The following is a 25,494-nucleotide window of genomic DNA, read 5'->3' on the forward strand; positions in this document are numbered from 1 at the left end:
TTGTCTTGGTCGGAAAGGGCGGCTTTTCACTGTAATTGGTCAGCAGTTTAGCTTTCCTGCAAGGCCCTCAAAGAGAAGCATTCTGGTACAATGGAGAGAATTTTGGGCTGAGACCAAAAAAAGCCCTGGATCTTGACTGGTTGCAGCCTTATTTGCCTCGTGTGTGACAGAAAGAACCGCACTTCACCGTTCGTGGCTAGGAAAACGCATTGTAAACCATGAAGTACTTCATGAATGAGGAGTGATGTCATCTAGCACATTCTGAAGGGCTTTAGGTGGAGGGAGCGCGCTTCAAATCCCGGCTTGGACGACGGTAAACCGTTATGCGCCTGACCACTGCGCTCCCTAAGCCGTCTGTGGGGAGGAGGCAGGGGGAGGAGGGAGGGAGAGCATTTAGGGAGGATTAGAATTTAAAGGAGCAGGAGAAGAAAGAAAAGGAGGAACTGGGGAGGCTCCAGGACCGAGCTCACTCCGGGATGGAGGAGTCGTCAATTTTCCTAATTAAGAGACGTGACTATTCATCAATATCAGAGGGAGATATCGCGCCTATTTTATGTAAGTCTGTTGGAGAAGGCAAGTTCTGCACAGTTGTGCGAGCAGACGTCACACTGCGCGGAACCTTCAGAATAAGGTCCAGGCTAGAAGGGACCTCTCTCACACAGAGGGAAAATGAATCCCTGCAAACTGAAGAATTGGATCTTGAGCCCAGCCAAGAAGAGCGCAGCTCCCTCCTCCTTCCCATCCCATCCCATCCCATCCCGAGGATGCTCCTCCCTCTTCTGCGTGGGCGGGGCAGGCTCAGCGGGACGATCGATCGCTCGGTGTTCTGCTAGGAAGCCCTGAGTGATCCATCCGACTTCACGTGTTTCATCCCCGGAAGGACGAAGACGAGCTGCACGGTAAAAGCCAGGAACCGGTGAGGAGGGCACAGCGAGGGTATCGGAGAAAAGCATACTGGCCACAAGGCCGCGGTTAAGAGGGGAAACTAGGAGTTAGGAAGCTGGCGATTACGGCGCGTGCGCGACACCTAAGCCCGGCTTTCGGAAGGTGGCGTGGGGCGGGCACGCTGCGCCTGCGCAGTAGAGAGGCTGCGTTAGGCGCCCGGCGTGGGGGGAGGGGCGCTGATCTTCGTACGCCTGCGCAGTGCGGTTTTAGTGGGGCTTGCTGCGCCTGCGCTGGGCTGCTCCGGCTCCTCACGGGTCTCCCTCTCGCACTTACTTATGTTGGCCGGCTGACTCAGTATGCCTAAATCCGAGGGGAAGCTTGTGCCCCGAGGCCCGAAGCCTTTGTGCCCGGAGACCGTTTCTGCTAGAACAGGGGCGGGATTTGGATCCCAGCCCTGCCGCGCTGTGTGTCTTTGGGCAGGTTCCTGCCTCTCTCTGGGCCAAAATAAGCCGTCAGGGTTCCTGAAGAAGGGCTCCTCTCATTTGGGGAGGGGGGGCTTCCCTGCACCCCCTTCTCTCCCACCAGTCAGTCTCTGGGATCTGTGAAATAACGATTCGCCTATAAATGGGAACTGCGACCTCTTGGGCACCCTGTTGGGTCCGAGAGGCTCATACCTCAGGCGCTTCAGAAGCGGTTGGGGAAATTTGGGAGCTAGGGGATTTAACTTGAGAAAAGAAGGCTTAGAGGGAACTGTCAAATCAGCGAGCATTTATTAAGTGCTTACTGTGTGCCAAGTCAAATCAACGAGCATTTATTAAGTGCTTACTGTGTGCCAAGTCAAATCAGCAAGCATTTATTAAGTGCTTACTGTGTGCCAAGTCAAATCAACGAGCATTTATTAAGTGCTTACTGTGTGCCAAGTCAAATCAATGAGTATTTATTAAGTGCTTACTGTGTGCCAAGTCAAATCGGCGAGCATTTATTAAGAGCTTACTGTGTGCCAAGTCAAATCGGGCGAGCATTTATTAAGTGCTTACTGTGTGCCAAGTCAAATCAGCGAGCATTTATTAAGTGCTTACTGTGTGCCAAGTCAAATCGGCGAGCATTTATTAAGTGCTTACTGTGTGCCAAGTCAAATCAACGAGCATTTATTAAGTGCTTACTGTGTGCCAAGTCAAATCAGCGAGCATTTATTAAGTGCTTACTGTGTGCCAAGTCAAATCAGCGAGCATTTATTAAGTGCTTACTGTGTGCCAAGTCAAATCAGCGAGCATTTATTAAGTGCTTACTGTGTGCCAAGTCAAATCAGCGAGCATTTATTAAGTGCTTACTGTGTGCCAAGTCAAATCAGCGAGCATTTATTAAGTGCTTACTGTGTGCCAAGTCAAATCAGCGAGCATTTATTAAGTGCTTACTGTGTGCCAAGTCAAATCGGGGAGCATTTATTAAGTGCTTACTGTGTGCCAAGTCAAATCAACGAGCATTTATTAAGTGCTTACTGTGTGCCAAGTCAAATCGGCGAGCATTTATTAAGTGCTTACTGTGTGCCAAGTCAAATCGGGGAGCATTTATTAAGTGCTTACTGTGTGCCAAGTCAAATCGGCGAGCATTTATTAAGTGCTTACTGTGTGCCAAGTCAAATCGGCGAGCATTTATTAAGTGCTTACTGTGTGCCAAGTCAAATCGGCGAGCATTTATTAAGAGCTTACTGTGTGCCAAGTCAAATCGGCGAGCATTTATTAAGTGCTTACTGTGTGCCAAGTCAACGGCGAGCATTTATTAAGTGCTTACTGTGTGCCAAGTCAAATCGGGCGAGCATTTATTAAGTGCTTACTGTGTGCCAAGTCAAATTGGCGAGCATTTATTAAGAGCTTACTGTGTGCCAAGTCAAATCAACGAGCATTTATTAAGTGCTTACTGTGTGCCAAGTCAAATCAACGAGCATTTATTAAGTGCTTACTGTGTGCCAAGTCAAATCAGCGAGCATTTATTAAGTGCTTACTGTGTGCCAAGTCAAATCAACGAGCATTTATTAAGTGCTTACTGTGTGCCAAGTCAAATCAGCGAGCATTTATTAAGTGCTTACTGTGTGCCAAGTCAAATCAGCGAGCATTTATTAAGTGCTTACTGTGTGCCAAGTCAAATCAGCGAGCATTTATTAAGTGCTTACTGTGTGCCAAGTCAAATCAGCGAGCATTTATTAAGTGCTTACTGTGTGCCAAGTCAAATCGGCGAGCATTTATTAAGTGCTTACTGTGTGCCAAGTCAAATCGGCGAGCATTTATTAAGAGCTTACTGTGTGCCAAGTCAAATCGGGCGAGCATTTATTAAGTGCTTACTGTGTGCCAAGTCAAATCGGCGAGCATTTATTAAGTGCTTACTGTGTGCCAAGTCAAATCAACGAGCATTTATTAAGTGCTTACTGTGTGCCAAGTTAAATCGGCGAGCATTTATTAAGAGCTTACTGTGTGCCAAGTCAAATCGGTGAGCATTTATTAAGTGCTTACTGTGTGCCAAGTCAAATCGGCGAGCATTTATTAAGAGCTTACTGTGTGCCAAGTCAAATCAACGAGCATTTATTAAGAGCTTACTGTGTGCTAAGTCAAATCAGTGAGCATTTATTAAGTGCTTACTGTGCTAAGTCACATCATCGAGCATTTATTAAGAGCTTACTGTGTGCCAGGCGTTGCTAAGTGCTGAGTATTCAGAAAAGGGCAAAAAAAAAAAAAAAAAAAAGCCAAATTGAAGCAACTCAAAATCTTAATGAGGGAGACCACACGCAAATAATTAGGTACAAGTCCAATCAGCAAACATTTATTAATCATTTGTTATATGCCAGCTGTGCTAAACTACAAATGAAAGAGTTGGGGGGTGGGGATGGCAGATGGTGGGGATTATTACCTGCCCATAGGAAGCTCATAGTCTAATGAGAAACAACATATAAACCTCTAGGTACAAACAAGATAAACTCGGTTGGAGATGGTCTTAGAAAGACACACTAGGATTAAGGAGAGTGGAAAAGGTTTCTTAGAGTTCAAATTGTTAAAAAATCGGGGATGGAACTGTTAGGATTCTTACAAAGTGATAAGTCAGTTGTCTAATTGTAGCATCGTGCATAGCAGTTCTCTAGTTCAGAGTTTACACCTTTAAGAGTTCACACATTGGCAATTGAGATTCACAAGTCAGGATTCAGTATGAGATTCACAAGTTCAGTGGAGGAGATTCACAAGTCACAGCTCCCACAATCCCACTCTCGGAGGAGGAGCCAATCTTTGAGTTCATACCTCTAAAAAAGCATATAAAAGGACAAGCACTAGAGACTTTTGAGAGATTGAGAGTCAGAATTCAGTTGAGGAGATTGAGAAGCCAGGAGTGGGAGTGGGAGAGAGAGTGAGAGGCAGAAGCTGGAAGAGCTAAAGGACTAGCAACAAGAGCTCTCAGAACCAAGGAGAGAGAGAGAGGCCTCTAAGAAAGCTATCTGGGCTTGGAAAGAGATAAGAAATAAACATTTTCATTCTATCAGCTGGCTGCATTTGGGGTGATTATTACTTTTAACTAAAACTAAGGCTACCTCCAGAAAACCTCCCCAAGAAACCTGATCTCAGAGAGAACCATTATATTTTAAAGAAGAAGAACACCTCCTTACTCAATTCTGGGTAATAATTTGTTCAGGCAGTGATTCAGTCAGTTGCATCCTACTCTTTGTCATCCATTTAGGGTTTCCTTGGCAAAGATGCTGGAGTAGTTTGCCATTACCTTCTCTAGCTTATTTTACAGATGAGGAAACTGAGGCAAACATGATTAAGTGACTTGCCCAGGGTCACCTAGCGAGTAAGTGTCTGAGCCCAGATTTGAATTCAGGAAGATGAATCTTCCTGGTTCTAAACCCATATTGTATATCTGCTTCTCCGCCTAGCTGCCTCATAAAAATAATAGCTTCAGGACCTCTCAAGTCAGTATCTTAGGTCACTTCACTAAACTTGGGATGGGAAAACTGGAGAGAATTTTGAGAGCATTAAACTTGGAATTTGAAAATCCAGATTCAGAATCTGAAAACAGTTGAAGGAAGCCTGGATTTGAAATGAGGAAAACATTGTAAATTACTTAGTATCTTTTTTTTTCCTAATTACATGTAAAAACAATTTTTAACATTCTTTTTTTAACTTTCATTTTTAAAACTCAGAATTACAAATTATCTCCCTTCCACCCACCCCAGCCTGTCTCTCACTGAGAAAGCAAGCAGTTCAAAAAAAGTTATATATATGTCATCATACATATATGCATATTTCCACATGAGTCATGTTATAAAAGAAAATATAGACTAAAAAACCCCCAAACTAAATTCTCAAGAAGAATAAAGAAAGTTTAAAAAAAAAAAAAGTATGCTTTAATGTGTTCAGACACTATCAGTTCTTTCTCTTTGGATGGATAGCATTTTTCATCTTATGTCCTTCAGAGTTGTCTTGGATCATTGTATTGCTGAGAATATTTAAGTCATTCACACTTATACAGTAGTTTGCATCAGCTCATGGAAATCTTTCCAGTTTTTTTCTGAGAGCATCCTACTTATCATTCCATCACAATCACATATTACAATTTTTTCAGCCATTCCCCAATTGATGGACATCCTTCAATTTCCAATTCTTTGTCCCCCAGAAAAGAGCTGCTATGTTTTTGTTCATATAAGTTCTTTCTCTTTTTGTTTTGTACCTCTTTTGGGATACAGACCTAGTAATGGTATTGCTAGGTCAAAGGATATGCATAGTTTTATAACCCTTTGAACATAGTTCCAAATTGTTCTACAGAATAGCTGAATCAATTCACAGCTCTACCAACAGTGCATTAATGTCTTATTTTTTCCACACCCCCTCCAATCATTTCTCATTTCCCTTTTCTGTCCTATTAACCAATTTAATGGATATGAGGTAGCAGCTCAGAATTATTTTAATTTACATTTCTCCAATCAATAGTGAGTTAGAGCATTTTTTTTAAGGGCTATAGATATCTTTGTTTCATCTGGAAACTGTTCATACCTTAGCTCATTTATCAACTGGCAAATGGATCTTATTTTCTAAAGTTCTAAAAACATTTCAGAAATGGGGCCTTTATCAGAAAAACTTGTTTCAAAATTGTTTTCACAGTTACTATTGCTAATTCTATTCCCCTCTATCCTTTTCACTTCCCTGTTTATTCTATTCTATTTTTTCTTTTACCCTGTCCCATCTCAAGAATGTTTTGCTTCTAACTCTCCTGCCCCCAATCTGCCCTCCCTCTTATCAGCCCCTCTATACCCTTCTGTTATTCAGTCTTCTCCTACTTTCCTGAAGGGTAAGAGAGATTTTTATACCCAACTAAGTGTGTATATGATTCCTTTTTTAAGATAATTCTGATGAGTAACATTTAGTCACTCCCTTTCAGCTCCCTCCACTGTAAAAAAACATTTTCTTGCCTCTTTTTTTTTTTTTTGGAAAATAATTTATCCCATTCTATCTCTCCTTTTTTCTCTTCTCCCAGTACATTCCTCTCTCACCTCTAAATTTTATGTTTTTAGACATCATTTGATTCACATCTGTATCTTCTGTCTATACATATTCCTTCTAACTATCCTAAAAAGTTCTTATGAGTTACAAGAATTATCTTTCCATATAGCAATATTAACAGTTTAACCTTATTAAGTCCTTTGTGATTTCCTGTCTCTGTTTATCTTTTGATGCTTTTCTTGAGTCTTGTATTTGAAAGTCAGTTCAAGTGTTTTTATCAGAAATTCTTGAAAGTCCTCTATTTCATTGATTATACATTTTTACCTCTGAACAATTATATTCAGTGTTGCTGGGAAGGTGATTCTTAGTTGTGATACTAGCTGTTTTGTCCTCTGGAATAACTTATTCTAGGCCCTTTAAACCCTTTAATGTAGAAACTGCTAAATCCTGACTGTAACCCTACAATATTTGAATTGTTTCTTTCTGGCAGCTTGCATAATTTTTTTCATTGAAAATTTCTGAGATTTCTGAAATTTGGCTGTAATATTTCTGGGAGGCTTCATGTTGGGATCTTTTTCAATTTCTATTTTATCCTGTTTCTAGAATATCAGGACAGTTTTCCTTGATAATTTCTTGAAAGATGATGTCTAGAGCCTTTTTTTGATCATGTCTTTCAGATAGTCTCTTCTAGATGTTTTCTTCATTGAGCTTTTGTGTCTTTTTCATTTATCCAATTCTGGTTTTTTAAAGATTTTTTTTTTCCTTCAGTGAATTTTTGTGCCTCTTCCATTTGGCTAATTCTGCTTTTCAAGGCATTCCTTTCTTCTTTGGCTTTTTATACCTCTTTTACCTTTTAACATAATCTGTTTTTAAGATGTTATTTTTTTCATAATTTATTTGTATCTTCTTTACCAAGCTGTTGACTCTTTTTTTCATGATTTTCTTGCATCACTAATTTTTCTTCCCAATTTTTCCTCTACCTTTCTTCCTAGACTTTCAAAATTCTTTTTGAGCTCTTCTGTGGGATAACACCAATTCCTATTTTGCTCAGAGGCTTTGAATGTAGGAACTTTGACTTATCATCTTCTGAGTATGTATTTTGACCTTTCTTGTCACCATAGTAAGTTTCTTTGGTCAGAATCTTTTTTCTGTTGTTTGCTCACTTTATCAGCCTATTTATTGACTTTTAACTCTGTGTTAAAAGAGGGATTTGCTTCCAAGATGAAGAATATACTGTCCCAAGTTTCAGGGATTTGGGGTAGCTGTTTTTAGAGAGACTTATAGGGGCCTGTAAGTTTTCATTTCTTGCAAGATGGTATGATTCTGGGCCTCTTCAACTTTTTCCTTTTATGACCACTTTTTGCCTGAGAAATTTTTCTGAGACCCTGAGTATATAGGTATATAAAATACATATGCAAATCAAACATTTACTGATAATAAATCTTAATTTCATGATCTCCCAAATCCAATTACACAACTTTTTATGGGATTATGACCCCCAGTTTGAGAAATTTGATAAGAAAAGTTATGTTTACTGCTGGATTGGTCTGTGTTCTGATCTGTGAATGAGCACAATGAAAAGGTTTTAAGTGCTTACTGTTTTTCAATCATTGTGCCATGAAAATGTCAGTGATAGTAAAATTATGATGAATACATTAGTTAGTGTAAAGAAGGGTTTTCTGTGGTTTGTAATTTTTGTTTGTTTCCTGTTAGGAAATTCAGGAAGATCATTGTTGAGAAGAAAGAAGTCTATTAAGCAAACTAATCCATCTTGTGGATTAGATGTCAGGAGCCAGTGTTTCTGATAATAAGATGTCAGCAAGATATTCCCTCTCAGAAGAACTCAGGGCCTTGCTCCCACAGACCAAAGAGGGTCTCAAGTTGGATTTCAGTGAGAAGATTGAAAAAAGTGTAGTGGTATTACTTCATCAAGCAAGAGAGCTTTTCTACGAAGGAAAAAAGAATGAATGTCTGAAGACAAGTGAAATAATAATAGACTATTCCTGGGAAAAACTTAATACTGGAACTTGGAAGGATGTGGACAAAGAGTGGAGGAGAGTTTATTCTTATGGATGTCTTTTGAAAGCACTTTGTGTGTGCCTTAAAACTGATGACATACCAGAAGCAATAAGAGTCTGTGACATGGGTCTCTTGATGGGAGCATCCATCCTGGGGAACATTTTGGTTAAAGTTGTCAATGTCCTTCAGAAGCATCTTCAACATGGGAAGAGACATTCTGAAACCAGGATTGAGGAACTGAGTATAAAGGTATTAATTTGAGAGATTGTTACTGAATTACATGTAATAGATTCTAACATAGTGGTTCCCAGCAAGCAAAATCCCAGATTCCTTCCAGGCTCCGTGTCTGTGATCCACTGATCTGAGCTATCCATGGTTGAGGAACTATAGAACATGTTATCTTGAGGCAGATACTGATTTTGTAAATGGAACATCTCAACCCATTTTCTTGGTTTATTTGTAATTCCTACAACAGCAATTTTCCATTACCTTTTTTTTTTTTTGATACAGTGTTTATGGTCTCAAAGAGAAACACCTCAGACATACTGTAGGAATGAGTTGCAGCTGCTTTTAGTCCATTTTGTACTCTTTATTGGTCAGCTGGCTGAATTATCACTCACTTTTCTTGTTACATCTGCTTCTATTTTGTTTCCTGTTATTAAGTTTATAATGGAAATTGCCACAAACTTTTTTCTGACTCATGGATGTTGTCATTTGAGTATATGGAATTTTTTTGAGATGCTTTTATTATAGCTCCAGAGATATGTTACTTTAGTTAGCATCCACACTTTAAATGTGTTTTGCCAAAGAAAACCGTCAGGCAGGGTTTATGAGTTGGTTTAAATCTGAGTTGTTTAAAAGTATGAGAATCAGCCAGCTTACATTATTTTCCTATCCCTACACTAAAGCTGTAGTAGCTATTCTACCTATACTTGATGATTCTATTGCCTAATGGCCTCAGTTCAAATTATCAATCATTCATTCAAAAAGTGTTTTAAGTTCTGTGCTATGAGAAATATGAAAGAAATGTATTTTGCCCTTAGGGAAAGACAGCAGAAATGGAAAAATTATATATAATAGCTTAAGTCAGAATGTGATTTAAGTGATAAAGTGTATATTATAGATTATAAGTGTAATAGGAGTTCAAAGAAGGAAACATGCATATTGGCTGAAACAGTAAAGGAATTCAACTGACATTTATAATTGCCTACTATGTTACAGGAACTGTTCTAAGTACTGAGGAAAACACATAGCTTAATAAGAAATGGTTCCTGTTGTCATTGAGTTTATGTCTGTAGAAGAAATGGGGCTTGAAGGAAAGATAAGATCCAAGAAGGAATAGAATAATGAAAACTAACATTTATATAATCATCACCACCCTGAGAGGTAAATGCTACTAGTGATGATACTAGTATCATGGCCATTTAACAAATCAAGATATTGAGGTTAATAACTTGTTACCTAGAAAGCTAGTTAAGTGTCCAGAGTGAAATGCTAATAAGGATCTGAATTTGTATTTAGAAACCTAAATATTTAGACCTAAATATTTAGAGACCTAAAATATAAGCACATCCATAAGAAATATTTCTATAAGAAGAGAAAAAAAATTTAGAGTAATCTTGCAGTCTGTATTATAGAATAAGAAAACCAAAAAATTCTCTTATGATCTGCTTTTTTCCCTGTTTTCCATTTAAATCTTTATTATAAGGGATGACTCTCTAGGAGGGAGAATCATGGACAGATATATTCAGAAATCAAGGTAATATAAAAATTAATCAATTAATTTAAAATTAAAAAGGATTTTAACACAGGACTTCAGGACTACAGAACAGTTCTATTCACTGAGCCACTTGGCTGCTTATCAGAATTGGTTCAAATTCTGCCTCTATTTACCTTTGTGACTTTGGGCCCCTTAACTTTTCCAGGCTTCAGTGACTGTGTATGTAAAATGAAGGAATCTTAAAGACCCCTTCCTAAATTCTAAGTCCTATAGGAAGACAGAAAGGACATGAGAAGGTATTATAAACAAGAACATAAGAAAAGAGCTAGAGCCTGATGGAAAGAGATTGAGCTGATCCAAATAAAGGATATGTATTGTAAGGGAAAATCCATCCGTTTTAATGAACTTTTGACCCTGAATATTGTTTATATATCTTTTACTTTGGGAAGAGATATAGGATATCTGAAATAGTTATTTCTTGGGAATTTTATAATGTTTTTATAGTGATTGTCCTTAGAAATTACCTTTTCTTTCCCTCCATTGCTAGAAAATAGGTACTTTCTTGAGTTTGTGTTAACTATATGTAAATACAGATGTTTTGACTCAGATTCTATTTTTATGTATAGAAAACCAGGAGTGACTCTCCAATGACTCCAGCTGTGAAATTAGAAACTGCAGTTCCACGATTACAATGCCCTTCACTTGAGTTTTTTAGGAAAAATTATTTGATTCCACAAAAGCCTGTTATTTTGGAGGGGATTGCTAACCACTGGCCATGCATGAAGAAATGGAGGTAAGTAGTAAAAGTAAATAAATTGATGTCATTTCTCCCATTTTGTGCCTCCCTGGTAGATTGATGAATCCTTATACTACAAACCTAAATCCCAAAACTCAATAAACAAGTTATCACTGAATCTAAGAATTTCTATTTATGATTTTAAAAATCATTTGGTTCTCTTATTCTGTGACAAAGACTAAGATTATTCTAAACTTTTTTTTTCCTTCTCATAGAAATATTTCTTGTGACTGACTGTGCTTAGGTCTTAGGTCTCTTTTATAATAATTCAGACTCTTATTAGCACTTACTGCTCTGGGCTTCAGTTTTCCTATCTGTAAAATAGAGTTAATAGTTCTTCTACAGAAGTATTATGAGGAAACTGACTTGTTAACTTTAAAACAACATAGAAATGTGTTATTATTATTATTATCATGATTATGAGGGGCTTTATTATACAAAAGAAAGAATTATTATTACCCCAGAATGTCTAGCAACAGACTAAATCTACTTTCTGAGGACCAGCTTATCTAGTTGTCAAGAGTTTTATTACCTATAAACTGACCACTTGGTGATGCATTCTTTGGCCATGGAAACCCATGAAATAAAGAAAGATATAAAATGATTTTCAGTCCCCTGTAGCCTTCTTTCTGCAGTGACATCAGCAGAGTAGCAGGGAAAGTGGCAGAGAGTGGGCAAGAATCATTTTTTAGACTATCTGTAAATATTAATTAATCCCGCTAAATGGGAGATCCTTGTCCAGTGACCAAAGAGTGGTCATACTAGTAGAGGATCCAAATCTTACACTTTTTATATTCTCCTATAAATAAAATTAAAAGAACAAATAAGTTGCAACTAACTAGAAGAAGGCTTGCAGATAGTCTTTGGAGGAGCAAAAAAAGGAGTTGCTGGCATTGAATTTGTCTTATACCCAAAGGCAACAGGAAACATTTTTTCAGGGGATATTGATCATCTCATCTTGCAGTACTCATGATAAGTATTTGCAAGGAGACTACCACAAAAATAATTATACCTTACATACTGACATTATTGTAAAGAATAGAAGAAAAAAAATTATGTGAAATACCCTATAAGGCTCTCCAAATTAAATCAATATATACTTATATGACCACAAAAGTTATTGTTTCAACACAAACATTAGAAAAATTGAGGTTAGTGAGAAATATATAGGAAAGCATGGTTCAGGAAGAAATGACAAAAGCTAAAGATTTATAGACTACATAGAAACTTCATGACTGTATATTATGAACACTTCAAGAAATGAATTTGTAGGTGCTAGACACAGCATCAAATAATAACACAAAAAATGAGATTCATTTTATTTTCACAGACAGGAAAAGATTCATTATGGCTGTATGTTATTTTTTTTTTCCTCCTCTGGTGGGCCATCTCCCCCTTTCCCAGCTACCTCAACCTGGAAACCTATACAGTCCTTGAGAATCATAGCACTATCCTGTGATTTGGACTTCTTTTGGAATAGAAACAAACTGGAGATTGTTGTGTGTTTCTGGAGCTTTCCAAAAAAAAGGGAATTTTGTACTGGGGTAACAAAGGCATCCTCCCTCCCCACTATACCTGAGTTTCCTGTCCCACTTGGGGACAAATGTCTTCCACATCTACAATCCTAACTCTTCAGAAGGAATTTGCATTTGCTAGACAGCCAGCATTCTCTGCTTCCCATTGGGCTTTCACAGTCTGAATAGCTAGCTGATCGTTATCTCCTCTAATCAGTAAAAGAGATCCTGGTTTGCTTCTCCCACACCCTGACTTAATCCACCACTGCTCCTCCAGCTCCAGAGCTATGTGCTTGCCCCTCTTCTTTCCAGAAGACTAAATCTAGGAACTCGTGATGACCTGGGATTCTCCCACTGTTGCCATCTAGCTCCATCCTCCCAGTAGTTAGAGGGAGAGCCCCCAATTTGTGGGTCTGCATTATGTAGCTTCCCTAATTCCAGTAAATGTCTGCTCCTCCTCCAAGAGACGAGGCAGAAAGGTGGCCCAGTGGATGGGGCACTGGACTTGGGAATCAGGAAGGCTGCGTTTGGATCCTGTCTTACACGTTTGCTGGTGTGTGATCCAGGACAAGTAACAAATCCTTTTTCCAGGTTCCTCAGTTGTCACATGGAGAGGACAGAACCCACCTCCCACTTTCTCAGTCCCCCTGTCTACTGGTTACTTCCTTATTGCTTACAGATATGCCCATGTTTTCCCCACCCTGCAAAAAACCCTTGCCTAATTCATCCCTCTCTGCTAGCTTTCATCCCGCCTCTTCTTCCTTTTGCTTCCACATACTTCCCTCTCCCTTTCCTTAATTGTTTATCATGTGGCCTCTGTCATCAGCTCTCAGCAAAGTTATTTGTGACCTCTTAATTGCCCAGTCTAATGGATATTTGTTTATTTGCCATCCTTCTTGGCCTCTCTGTGGTTTTTGACACTGTTAATCCATGTCCAGTGTCTTCTTTTTGATACTTTCTTCTCTCCAGGTTTCATGCCATTACTAACCCCTGATTCTCCTACCTGCCTCACTGGGCCTTTTCAGGCTCCATTGTGGGCAGGACTCCTAACTGTGGGTGTCCCCCAGGGCTCTGTCCTGAGACCTCTCCTCTTTCCCTTCTATTCCACTTCCCTAGGTGATCCCATCAGCTCTCATAGTTATTATCTCTATGTTGATGACTCTCAGATCTTCTTATCCAGACTGGATTCTCTTCAGACCTGCAGTCTAGCATCTTCATTGCTTTTTGGATATCTCCAAGTGTCTTAGAGATATCTTAAATTTAACATGTCCAAAATGGAACTCATTATCTTTCCCTAAGCCCTCCCCCTCTTCCTAACTTCCCTCTTTCTAGGGAGAGTACCACTATCCTTTTAGTCCCCTAGGCTTGCAACCTAAGTGTCGTTCTCAATCCCTCCAAGGCTTGTTGATTTTACCTTCATAACATTTAACAATAATGTAATTATGATAAGAACAGCAATTAACATCTAGGTATAGTGCCTACACTGTGGCCAAGCACTTAATAAGTATTTCATTTGGTCTTCACAATAACCCAATAAGTGGTATTATTATTCCCATTTTACCTTTATATATTTCCTCTTCTCCTTTCTGCCACTGCTACCACCTTGTTGGTGTAGTTATTGTTAATCCTTGCAGTCACGTCTGACTCTTCAAAACCCCATGAGATTTTCTGGGCAAAGATTCCAGAATGGCTTGCAATTTTTTCTTCTCTTGCTCATTTTTTACTGATGAGAAACTAAGGCAAATAGGGTTAAGGGACTTGCCCAGGTTCCCATAGGTACTAAGAAATCTGAAGTCCGATTTGAACTCGGGGAAGATGAATCTTCCTGACTCCAGGCCCAGTACTCTCATTTATGTTTCCTAGCTAACTGGTATCATTCTGGTACAGACCCTCATTACCTCACAGTGAGAATGTTAAGTAGCCTCCCTGTCATAAATCTCTCTTCCTCCAGTCCATCCTTCACTCAGCTGTCAAAATTAACCTTCCTAAAAAGAGCTGACCATGTCACTCTACTACTCAGTAAAGTTAAGTGGCTCCCCATTATTTCCAGGATCAAATATTAAATCTTCCTTTTGGTGTTCAAAACTTTTTATCACTTGCCTCCTTACCATTTCTCTATCTTCTTACACTTTATACACACACACACACAACCTCTGATTCAGTAACATGGGCCTCCTTGATATTCCTTATATAAATGACATTCCATCTCTCAACACCCAACTTTTTCCCTGGCTCTCCCCTGTCTCTACAATGTTCTTCCACCTTCTTTCTTTGCCTCCTGGCTTCCCACAAATCTCAGCTTAAATCCTAACTTCTATAGGAAGCTTTTCCCATTTCTCTAATTCTAGTGCCTTCCTTCTTTCAATTATTTCCAGTTTATCCTGTATACAGCTTATCTGTCCATAGTTGTTTGCAGGTGAATTAAGATTGTGAATTCCTAGAGACTTCTTTTGCCTTTCTTCAAATCTCCAGTGCTTAGCACTAGTAGAAGCTTAATAATATCTTCCTGATTTCAAGCCCAGTTGCTTTATTCACTACACTACCTCACTGCTCCACATTGCTATAGAGAGTGAACAATCTAGTGTTTCAGTTAGGAATGTGTTGATTTTAGGTCAGTTTCATTAGTAAATATGGGAAAGAGACATTAAAAATTTTGTGGCAGCTAAAGTATATGCATTCCTGAAGAAAAAGGAAGGTATGCTGAGATCAGAGAAACAATACTTTTCACCTAGTTGGGAGGGTAAATATCCTTGAGTTGTAAACAATAAAAATTTCCTTAGACTAATAAATGTCTCAGTTATCATAACCCTTGCTGTATTTGTACCTTGAGTTTACATTTCCCCAATCTCTTTTATTGAGATTGAAAATGACGTAGGAAGAAACCAAGAAATTGAACAAAACTGTGCAAATATTTGCATACCCAGGATCAAAATAATATTGCATTGATCCTGATGGAAATTTTGCAGCAGGTTTCAAGAAAGATGAATAAATTCAGCCTTTTGATTTGTATTGTATTTTCATTCATATTTGTATTGAGGGAACACTGTAGAATATCAAAAGCACTGGAAAAGGATTGATAGAGAGAGAGTTGTTAAGCTAATGGGAAAGTTCTTAAAGGCCCAAAGACTCTTTACAAATAAACTCCAAACTCATATGCATTTCTTTCCAATAGTTTAGATTATATTCAAGAAATAGCTGGCTGTCGAACTGTTCCAGTGGAAGTAGGGTCCAAGTACACTGATGAAGAATGGTCTCAAAGCCTCATGACTGTCAATGAATTTATCAGCAAATATATTGTGAATGAGGTTTGTTCTTTTTTTTTTTTTCTTTAAGTGCTTATGAAAAGATAAATTACTATTTTTTTGACAAGTCTCCTCATGCACTGAAATTTAAAGAAATCCATGGAAATAGGGCTATAAATGCCACAGGCAACTTCATAGTCTCAATGGAGTAGGCTAGAGTTGAGCAATCAAATATACCAGGATATGGAAACTGGAACATTTGGAAGTTTTAGGACCTATGTGACCTGTTTCCTTCACAAATTCCTACTGTTATACTTATTTCATTGTGGTGTTGAGTTGACCCTGAGTTCTGGAATGCTTTATCAATAAAGCACAGCCTCGATAATGTTGTACTATATAAGAACATTTTTGATCCCTTTAATAGACTGTACCTACCTTCCAGAGACAAACATACCTTAATATGAAAATGACTGTAACCAGTAGACTGATTACATGGTGATGAAATCTTTGGGCATTACAGCACATGGTATAAGTAAAAATACGCAATAGCCTTCAATTCCATGCAGGCTTCTCCTCTGTTTCTACAGTAATAGAGGCAGAACAGAGCCAAAGTAGGCAGGGAATACTAAGAATCATAATTTTTAGGCTATCTATAAAATTATTTTAGCTTTTGTTGTATTACAAATGAAATATTTATCCATGGAATTATATCAATCATTACATTCTCATAAAGAAAACCAGAAGACAGTAAGAAGTTACAGCTAAATGAAAAGATGGCTCACAGGTTCTCCTTGGAAAGGCAAATAAAAGAGCTCATTGACTTTATATTTATGTGCCTGAAAGCAATAAGTGACATTTCATGAAATATTTGGTTATCTTGTATGCTCATAACTGTTTGCAGAAGATGGCTATGAAAATAATTATACTTCATGTCATTATTTCAGAGGGTGAACAGGAAGAAAAAAAATCTTAAAAAAGTAAAACCCTTCAAAATAAATTAACATATACTTTCATTCTCAGTGACTTTATTGGATAGGTGTTGAAAAATATGGGAGAAAATACAATTTCAGGAGTAAAGAATGAGGGACCAAAAATTTGTATTCTACACAGAAGTCTCACAGACATGCTTCTTTGAGAAAAGAATTGAGTGGTGTTAGACATGGTGAGCATTGAATAATCTCTTTCTCTCTCTCTCTCTCTTTCTCTCTCACACACACACACACACACACACACACACACACACATTATATTTTAATTGGCAGGAAGTAATGTATTACAATTGAGACACCTTCCCAAATTAGCTGTTTTTAAAAAGAGATCAACTTGGGCTACTGCCATTCCCTTTAACATTAACTTCAGCTTACTTTATGTTTATTTTATATTTTCTGATTTATAAATGTTGTTTTCATTATGGATTTGTTTATAGGATGGCAGAGTAAAAAGCAGCAGTCAAGCCTTTTTCTCCATCCTAATCAGGGAATCATGGGAATTTTTAGCCTAGAAAGATGATGTCAGAGAAACACAACAGCTGTCTTCAAGTAATTAAAGGGCTGTCACATATAGTAAGATTATTCTACTTCTGCTAGGCCTCCCTAAGGGCAGAACTAGGGATGAGGGGTTGATGTGGCAAAGAAGCATATTTAGATTTGAAATAAGGAAAAACTTCATAATAGAAATATCCAAAAAATTAAAAGATTGCCTTGGAAAGTAACAAATAATTCCCATTTACTGGAAGTCTTGAAGCAAATAATGACTAGATAACCATTTGGGTATGTTTTAGAAAGGACTTTTATATATGTGTTTAGCTACTCTGAGTGGTCACTGAGCTCCTTTCCAACTTGGTAAAATTTAGCAGATTTGTGCTCTATGAGCATAGCCTTCAAAAACCCAGAGCTATCATCATCCCATAATGAGGCATCTAAGCAGGACTTGTATTGAGGATATATTCTATAATGTTTCCATATTTTAGACTTATATTCCAAACAAAACCATCAACTCCAAGTGACTGTCATGTTATATCTGTTGTTGTTTTGGTCCTGTTTGATAAGATTTTCTTGGGAAAGAAAGGTACTGGAATGACAGCCCATTTTTCAGATGAGGAACTAAGGCAAGCAGATTTAAATGACTTTCCAGCTAGTAAATGTCTAAGTTGGATTTGAACATATGGAGATGAGTCTTCCTGATTCTAAGCCCAGTGCTCTATCTACTCTTTCAATACTTCAGAGACATTGTTTGATATGGTAGAAAGAGTACTGAATGTAATATCAAAAAAACCTATATGAGTCATTTAACCTATGTATTAGTTTTCTCATCTCTAAAATGTGAACAAGCCTGCTTTATAGGACTATTGGTGTAATAAAAATTCTTTGTAAACTTTAAAGTGATATGTAAATGTAAGTTTGTATTTTTTTTCCACAAATTTTACATCCCTCAAATGCTAATTTTAAAACACCCAGGCAAAAAAAAAAAAAAGAAAAAAAAAATGAAAATTCACTTAGGAACATTAAAATAACTAACTTTTGTTCCAAAAATAGCAGAATTACCAGATTCAAAATGTGTGATTCTATCTCTGATTATATCACAGAGGTATATAGTGGGTGAACTTGGTTATATTTCTTGATATTAAGCTTGGGGTATGAAATTAAGTATGATTACTTTTATCAAATTAATGGGTTTTCTTAGAACTGAAATGAAATAGCCATTTATATAATGCACTGATTGGGAAAACTGAAGAATGGCAGCTGCTAATTAGAAAGCAAACAGTGCCATTAGGCTTTACTCCATCAAGGAGCTAACCCATCTAGCTGGGAGAGCTGTATGCTGTAATATATACTCCCTGTAACATGCCCCCTGTAAAGGATGTTAGTTCCCAGAACCGTAAGTTATAGTCCAAATTGATAGTTTTTAAAATAATAGCTTGATCACAAAGTGATATATAATATAGTCAAATTGATTCCTCACCATCCTCTCTTTGTTCTTCTCAAAAACAGCAGAATGACATTGGATACCTTGCTCAGCACCAACTATTTGATCAGGTAAGTATATGGATTATATTTGTTTTTTCTGGATTCAAGTCTTGATTCTCAAACTCAGCTGGTTTTGTGAGCCTGGGCAAATCACTTAACCTCTCAATGAATAACAGCTCACCCTCTAAATTGCAGAGCAGTTATTAATAAGCTGTATTGTTAAAGGAAGTTTCCCCACAAGGGTATACCAATAAAATCACAGGTCGAATTTTTAAAAAGCAATAATAATAATAATAATAAACATCATATATTAACTTCCAAATGGGTGATGCAGACAAGTACCATTGGAGTTCAAAGGAAGAAAAACTTACTATAAGAGTAGGTGGGGATGGCTTTCTGGAGTAGGGCATGAACTAGAGTTCTGAAGAATTAGATTCAAAAAGATAGGAGGAGGAAGTGCATTTGCAATGAGCAGAGTAGTGTGCAAAACAAAACAAAAAGGTAGCAACAGACACATGCTCAATGTATTCATGTATTTGATGAAAGGAGGAATAATAGGATTTGAACCAGAAGTAGATTTAGGCCAGATAATAGAGGCCTTGGAATTTTACAAGAATAAATTTTTACTTTAATGCTGTAATCATAGACTTTTTTGGACAAGACCTATAGTCGGCAAGCAGTGGGCAACCAATGATTTTTTGGACAGGAATATAAACATGGTGAAAGTAGTGTTGAGAAAAGCTTAAATCTAGCTGGGACATTTAGAGTTTATCTGTATGAGGAATGCACTGGAAAATACAAAGTGAGCTGCAAAGGATTTTTGATATTAGTTGAGCCAGTCCCCTCATCTGCAAAATGAAAGGCCTGATGGAGCAAGCAACCTGTTTTCCAAGGTCAAACAGCTAGTGAATGGCAGAGCTATAACTAGTAGTAAGATTTCCTGATTCCCAAATTTTGTATTCATCATATCATATCTTCAAATGAGGAATTTCACTACTGTCCCTGTATATACTACTGTCCCTATATTCTAAAGATAATTTTTTAGGAAACTGGGAATTTGTCAGAATAATAGTTTAACTACAAAAAAAGGAATCCATGCAAAAAAAAAAAAAGTTAGATATCTATATGTTCCATTCATATTCCACATAATTTCCATCATCTGAAAGGGCCATAACTTCAAAATTTTCCTAGCAAATATTTTCTTCAGTAGTTCAGAGATTAGTTTGTGTAGATAGGCCTTCCACCAAGAGATTGCAGTCCCTTTATTGCTTATTAAACTGCTTCATGAATTTCTAGAGCCAAAATAATTCATGTTTTTTCAGCAGAAAAAGCATGCTCCTCAAATAGATACATAAAGTCCATCACTAGACCCAAATTCAAAATCTTTCCACTTGATAAGAAATCAAAATTTGGCATAACAAGGCTATCAGAGTATAACTGTGGTAGACTTAGAAAATAAATCAATTGATATTTAGTATTTGGTGCATATAAATCCAGTGTTACAAAAATAAGAGCTCATTTGGCTAATTTTTCTATTAAAAAACACAAAATAAAAGTCAGACTTTGTGAAAGAATTAGTTAATTTCCAGGCTAATGGGAAGTTTAATATAAGGGTAGAAGAGAATTGAACTTTGCCAGATTAGCATGAAGTTGAGCTTGATGGTGCTAAACATTTCCCTGAAATGCCAAAAGAATATAAGGTAGTTTCAGAAATGAGAGTTTGAATGAAGTATTAATTTTTAGAGTCATCTCTTCAAGTTGGAAACCTTGTTGCAAATGATTAGCCAGGAGAACAAAATTTAAAAAAAAAATCAGTGAGAGACTGTAGGCAGAAATGAGTAAAAAAAGAAATACCTAACACAATGAAGAAATACCATGGAGTACTAGGATCCCAGGATAAAATTCCTAGAAAAGAAGATGGAATGAATACATTAATCCCAGGAAAGGAGGAAAGAAAGAAGGAAGGAAAGAAAGAGGGAAGAAGGAGGAAAGAAGGAAGGAAGGGAGGAAGGAGGAAAGAAGAAAGGGAGAGAGAGAAAGAGAAAAAGAAAGAGAAAGAAAAGAAAAAAAGCTTTATTTAATAATAATACATCAAAAATTATAGAACAGTAGGATACAGAGTGCAGAGAAATATCCTAAGAATAAGGCAAGATAAGTTAAAAAAAAATTTATCAAAGGTCACACAGGTAGTAAATCACAGACTCAAGATTTGTTTCCTAATAAATAGTTCAGATCAATTGTTTTTATTGAGTTTTATTTGTTAAGTGCATACATACTATGTGCTAGGTACTATTAAATGCTTGGCCTTGGGAATATAAAGATAAATGAGATAATCATGTATAAATGATGTTCACATATAAATTATATATATATATAGTATACATAGAAATACACACACACACACACACACACACACACACACACATATATATATATATATATATATATATATATATTCCTACATATGAGAAATTCACACATAAATATGAGATATTCCCTGCCATGAGGAAACTTACATTCTACTAAGAATAGCCCTTAAAGTTTTACAAATTGTACTCTGTATATTTTCTCATGTGATTCTTGCAGACACTCTATAATGGATTGTGCAGAACAAATATGATATCATTCCTGTTTTTATATCTGAGTAGAGTCTCAGAGAGGATAATTAATTTGCACAGCCAGTAAGTACAAGAGCTGGGATTTGAACCCAGATCTCACTATACTGGTTCTTAATGGTCTAAATACAGAGTAGAGCTATTTGAAAGAAGGGACTTGTTTATTTTTGTCTTTGTATTCCCGGTCCTAGTTTATTGTCTTTTGCACTGTAGGTGCGATTGAATTTTAGAAATTGAATTCAGATGTAATTGCTCTTTCCAGTGTATCACCCTACCCCTAAGAAGTGCTGTTTTCTTTGGTAGCAGCACTGCAGTCCCATTCTAGCAGCTTCTGATTCCTGCAGGGGCTTAAGAATATACTGAAGTACTCTAAGTACCAGATTTAAATGGATATTTTTCCACACCTGATTTGGTAGCTACATTGTCTAGATGTACTCATTTTATGTAGAGGTGAAAATAAGTTTGACCAAGGACTTTGTGCCAAGCCACACTAGGGAGCCCATGAAAATGAAGCTTAGAAAAGTTAGGTGATCTGCTCAAATTCTTATAGCAAATCAATATTAGAATCCAGTACTTGACTTGATTTTTTGGCTGCAATTATAGTGCTGTTTTCACTGTACTGTGTGCTTTAACAGCCTTTTATTTACAAAGAAGCAACTAAAATATAAAAACAAATTATTATTGTTCTCCCCTCTTCATATATAAATAATACTCTTTACTAAACTTTTATCAGCTTTGCCTACTTTCAAGACCAATCAAGATTTTCCATCAATAAATTAACATTTTGAGCTACATGTCCCATAAGTGTCTCAAAACTCAACATATACAAAACACAACTTGTTCTCTTTCTCCACAAAACATCCCCTTTCCACTACATTGGGAGCCTTCCAAGAACAGGGACATATTTTTTTGCCTTTCTTTGTATCCCTAGTGCTTAGCACAGGGCCCAGGACATAACTGGAACTTAATAAATGCTAATTAGCTGACATACTTTTCCATACTTGCCTTTATTGTCAAAGGTACTCCATCCTTCCAGTTACCCAGAGTCAAAACCTCAGTGTCATTCTTGATTCTTTATTCTCACACAACCCACATTTTCAATCCTTTGCCAACTCTTGTTTCTACCTCTACACTTCCCATTTTTATCTCCTCTGTATTTACACAAATTAGGCCTTTGTCGCATTTAAAAGCCTCCTAATTGGTCTCCCTGCGTGAGACATTCCTGTCCATGCTCTGCAGCTGCCAAAGGCCTGTCTAAAATCACAGGTAAGATTGACACTCCCCCCCTCAACAAATTTCAACGGTTCCTTATTACTGTTAGAATAAAATGGAAATTCCTTTCCTTTTTAAGTATTTTAAGTTCTTTAAGGCCCCTTCCTGTCTTTCTAATTTTCCTACACATTACTTCCGTCCATGTCACCATGGACAGGTACTGTTTTTTCTCCAAACAGGAGAGTTAGACTGCCCGCCAACAGCTTCCTATCTAATAGGAGATGGCAATACTGAAAAGGGAGCTGAAAGGGCTGTGGGAGAAGAGAAAGCACAAGGTGACAGAGCATGATAGGGAAAGTCCTCCTGAGCTGGTTATGGAGTGGGAAGAAGCTCTCTTTGTTCTGGGCCTCCTCCTTGAACTGGAGGTTCAGGAAGTAACCATTATGACAGGCCAACCATCAGAGTCCAGTTACTGTTCCTCCCACATGGTGCTCTATCACTTCTCTCTCCACCTTTGTTGTTAGCTGTTCCCAAAGCCTAGGATGCCTTCCATCTTCACTTCTACTTCTTCGAATCCCTGGCATCCCATAAGATTGAAATAAAATGTCACCTATAAAAGAGACCTTTCCCATACCCTCCAACTTCACTAATGTTTTCCCATCTTCATATCAATTAATATACATGGTTGTCTCCCCTACTGCAATCAAATGGTATTATATATGTAAACTCTCACTCTATAAATGTTAGCTCTTATTATTATTAGCTATTAGAATATAAGCTCTTTAATAACAGAAACATGATTTTTTAAAAAATATCCTCAGTGGCATAGTGCCAGGAATCTAAGTGCCTAATAAATGCTTATAATAAATCAGTGGAATTGTTAACTTTAATGAAACTCAAGTTTGGTCAAGACTTCTAAAATAATGGATCATTTATTAATAAGTATTTGAAAAATAATAGTTGTCTTCTCTTACCTTTTTTGGGGGGGGAAAGGGATCCATATTTGTGATTTAATTGATATAAGGAATTCCTGTGGAGGAAATCCTTTTCTACTAATTTAGACAGCCAAAAGTTCTGCAACTTAGAATTGCAATAAACACTGGGAAGTTTCTCTTGTACTTTCATATAAACCTCTTATCACTGCTGTGTTAGGGTTAAATCATTTCTGATGCTCTTGTGATCAGGAATGTCAGAAAAACAAAAAATCTCACCTAACACCTAATATTTTTTGATGTGACTTATGTAATATTTTGGAGGATTGCTTTCTTCTTCCACAGCTCTTTTTTTTAAACTGATTTTCAGTTTTAAGATAAGGAGGAAATGGATAGTATTATGCAGAAATCCAAGTGTAAATCTGAAAATACTTATGCTACTGGGGTCTATTATCCAGACTAGAAAAGTATCTGAATATATTTATTATACTTAGAAAAAATGTAAGCAAAAAAGCAAACTTGGTCTCCTTAGTGACCCCATTTTTATATCTTCAATACTGTCTGATTCAGAAAATTTCCCTTTTGTGAGTTCATGATTGATAAAGTAAAACTCTGAGATGGGCAGGAAAGCAGTTATTATTGTTGTCAGTTAGTTATGGTTTTCACATAATCAGATTAGGAAGTGGCTGAAAATTAGTATAGATTTGTTCTTAGTTTTTTGACTCGTTTAAAAATTGAGCATATTTGTCAAAGGTTAGCATTCAAAATTGCCTGATGGGCTCATGAAACATATTCCCTAAACTTAATGAAATTTTTATGGAAGCTTTGGTTTTGTACCTAAAAGAAAAATCTCTTTTAGAACCATAAACCTAGGAAATTAATGCAAAACACCACATTAATGCAGTCTGGCTATGAAAATAAAACAAATTTGAGATAATGAAAATCTTAAGTGGATATTAACTCACCCACATGCCATATTTATGGCATTTTGATTATGTTAGCCCACTGAAAATATCTTTGTACAACCTGAGATAGGTAAGTAACATTACTTGCAAAGTCTTTAATCTTGAATCATCTAGCTTCAATTTCATTTTAAATTTTTATAATTGAAACTGATTGTCTTTACCATATAGCATCTGACTATAATCTTTTGTAATTTGTTTGACTGGGACAGATTCCAGAATTGAAGGAAGATATTTGTATACCAGATTACTGCTGTTTAGGTAATGGCGAAGAAGAAGAGATAACTATTAATGCCTGGTTTGGTCCAGCAGGAACCATCTCTCCTCTTCACCAAGATCCACAGCAGAATTTTTTAGCCCAGGTTTGTACTGTTATCATTATCATAATCAAGTCATGATTTTAAAAAATTTAAATTTAAAAGAATCTTCATTTTCATTCTTCAGTATAGTCTTCATGTTTTTTTTAAATCTGACAACTGTGAAAAATATATGTATTTGGTTTTTGAGCCTATAACATTCACAGAATTCTGTTTTTACTACTTGGGTTATACATTATAATATAATGTTTATCCCTGAGTTACATATTGGCCATATTCTATATACACCCAAATCATTTATTCCCTCACAACTTAAGTACTTTTTAGTTACATTAATACTTATAATCCAATAGGCTACATTTGGTACTTTTAGTAAATTACTGTTTGCTTCCTAAGTGGCCAAAAAGAAATTTGCTCTCGGAGGCGGAGCCAAGATGGCGGAGAAGGCACACGTGACTTTCTAAGCTCCTCTCATTCCCTTCATAACCAACTATTAAATTCAGCCTCAAAAATAGCTCTTCACTGCTTAAATTCATGAAGATTAGAAGCACACAATTTACCAGCAGAAGATAATCTGGAAGATCACCAGGAAAGGTTTGTCCTGAGGGGCCAGGAACAATAGCACAGGCAGCTAGAGACTAGCATCCTGAGCAGACCAGGGGCAGGAGTGATCTCTGTGGCTAGAGAAGTTATAGAGACCACTCTGCTGTAGGCTAACTGCTCTGCCTTGATTATAAAGCAGTAAACTGGCAGAGAAATTAAAGCCTAAAACAGAGGGTACTCTAAAAAAACACCAGAACCTAACAAGATCTGGTTGTAACCACCCAAACCCGG

General features: G+C 37.1%; 1 protein-coding gene across 2 annotated transcripts in view; it reads left to right on the forward strand.

Moving 5' to 3' along the window:
* Positions 1-695: 695 nt before the first annotated feature.
* Positions 696-25,494, forward strand: part of KDM8 (lysine demethylase 8) — a 33,840-nt gene continuing 9,041 nt past the window's right edge. The window contains exons 1-6 of one of the 2 annotated variants that reach the window (XM_023497881.2): positions 696-899; positions 8,079-8,633; positions 10,731-10,897; positions 15,587-15,719; positions 18,647-18,691; positions 24,556-24,705. In XM_023497881.2, coding sequence (XP_023353649.1) covers positions 8,148-8,633; positions 10,731-10,897; positions 15,587-15,719; positions 18,647-18,691; positions 24,556-24,705 — 981 coding nt within the window. In that variant the 5' untranslated portion in view covers positions 696-899; positions 8,079-8,147. Of the gene's footprint in view, positions 917-8,078; positions 8,634-10,730; positions 10,898-15,586; positions 15,720-18,646; positions 18,692-24,555; positions 24,706-25,494 lie in introns of both variants that reach the window. The other variant, XM_003762108.4, reaches the window with a different exon arrangement.

The sequence above is a fragment of the Sarcophilus harrisii genome, chromosome 1 (genome assembly GCF_902635505.1).
Source record: "Sarcophilus harrisii chromosome 1, mSarHar1.11, whole genome shotgun sequence".
Taxonomy (NCBI): Eukaryota; Metazoa; Chordata; class Mammalia; order Dasyuromorphia; family Dasyuridae; genus Sarcophilus; species Sarcophilus harrisii.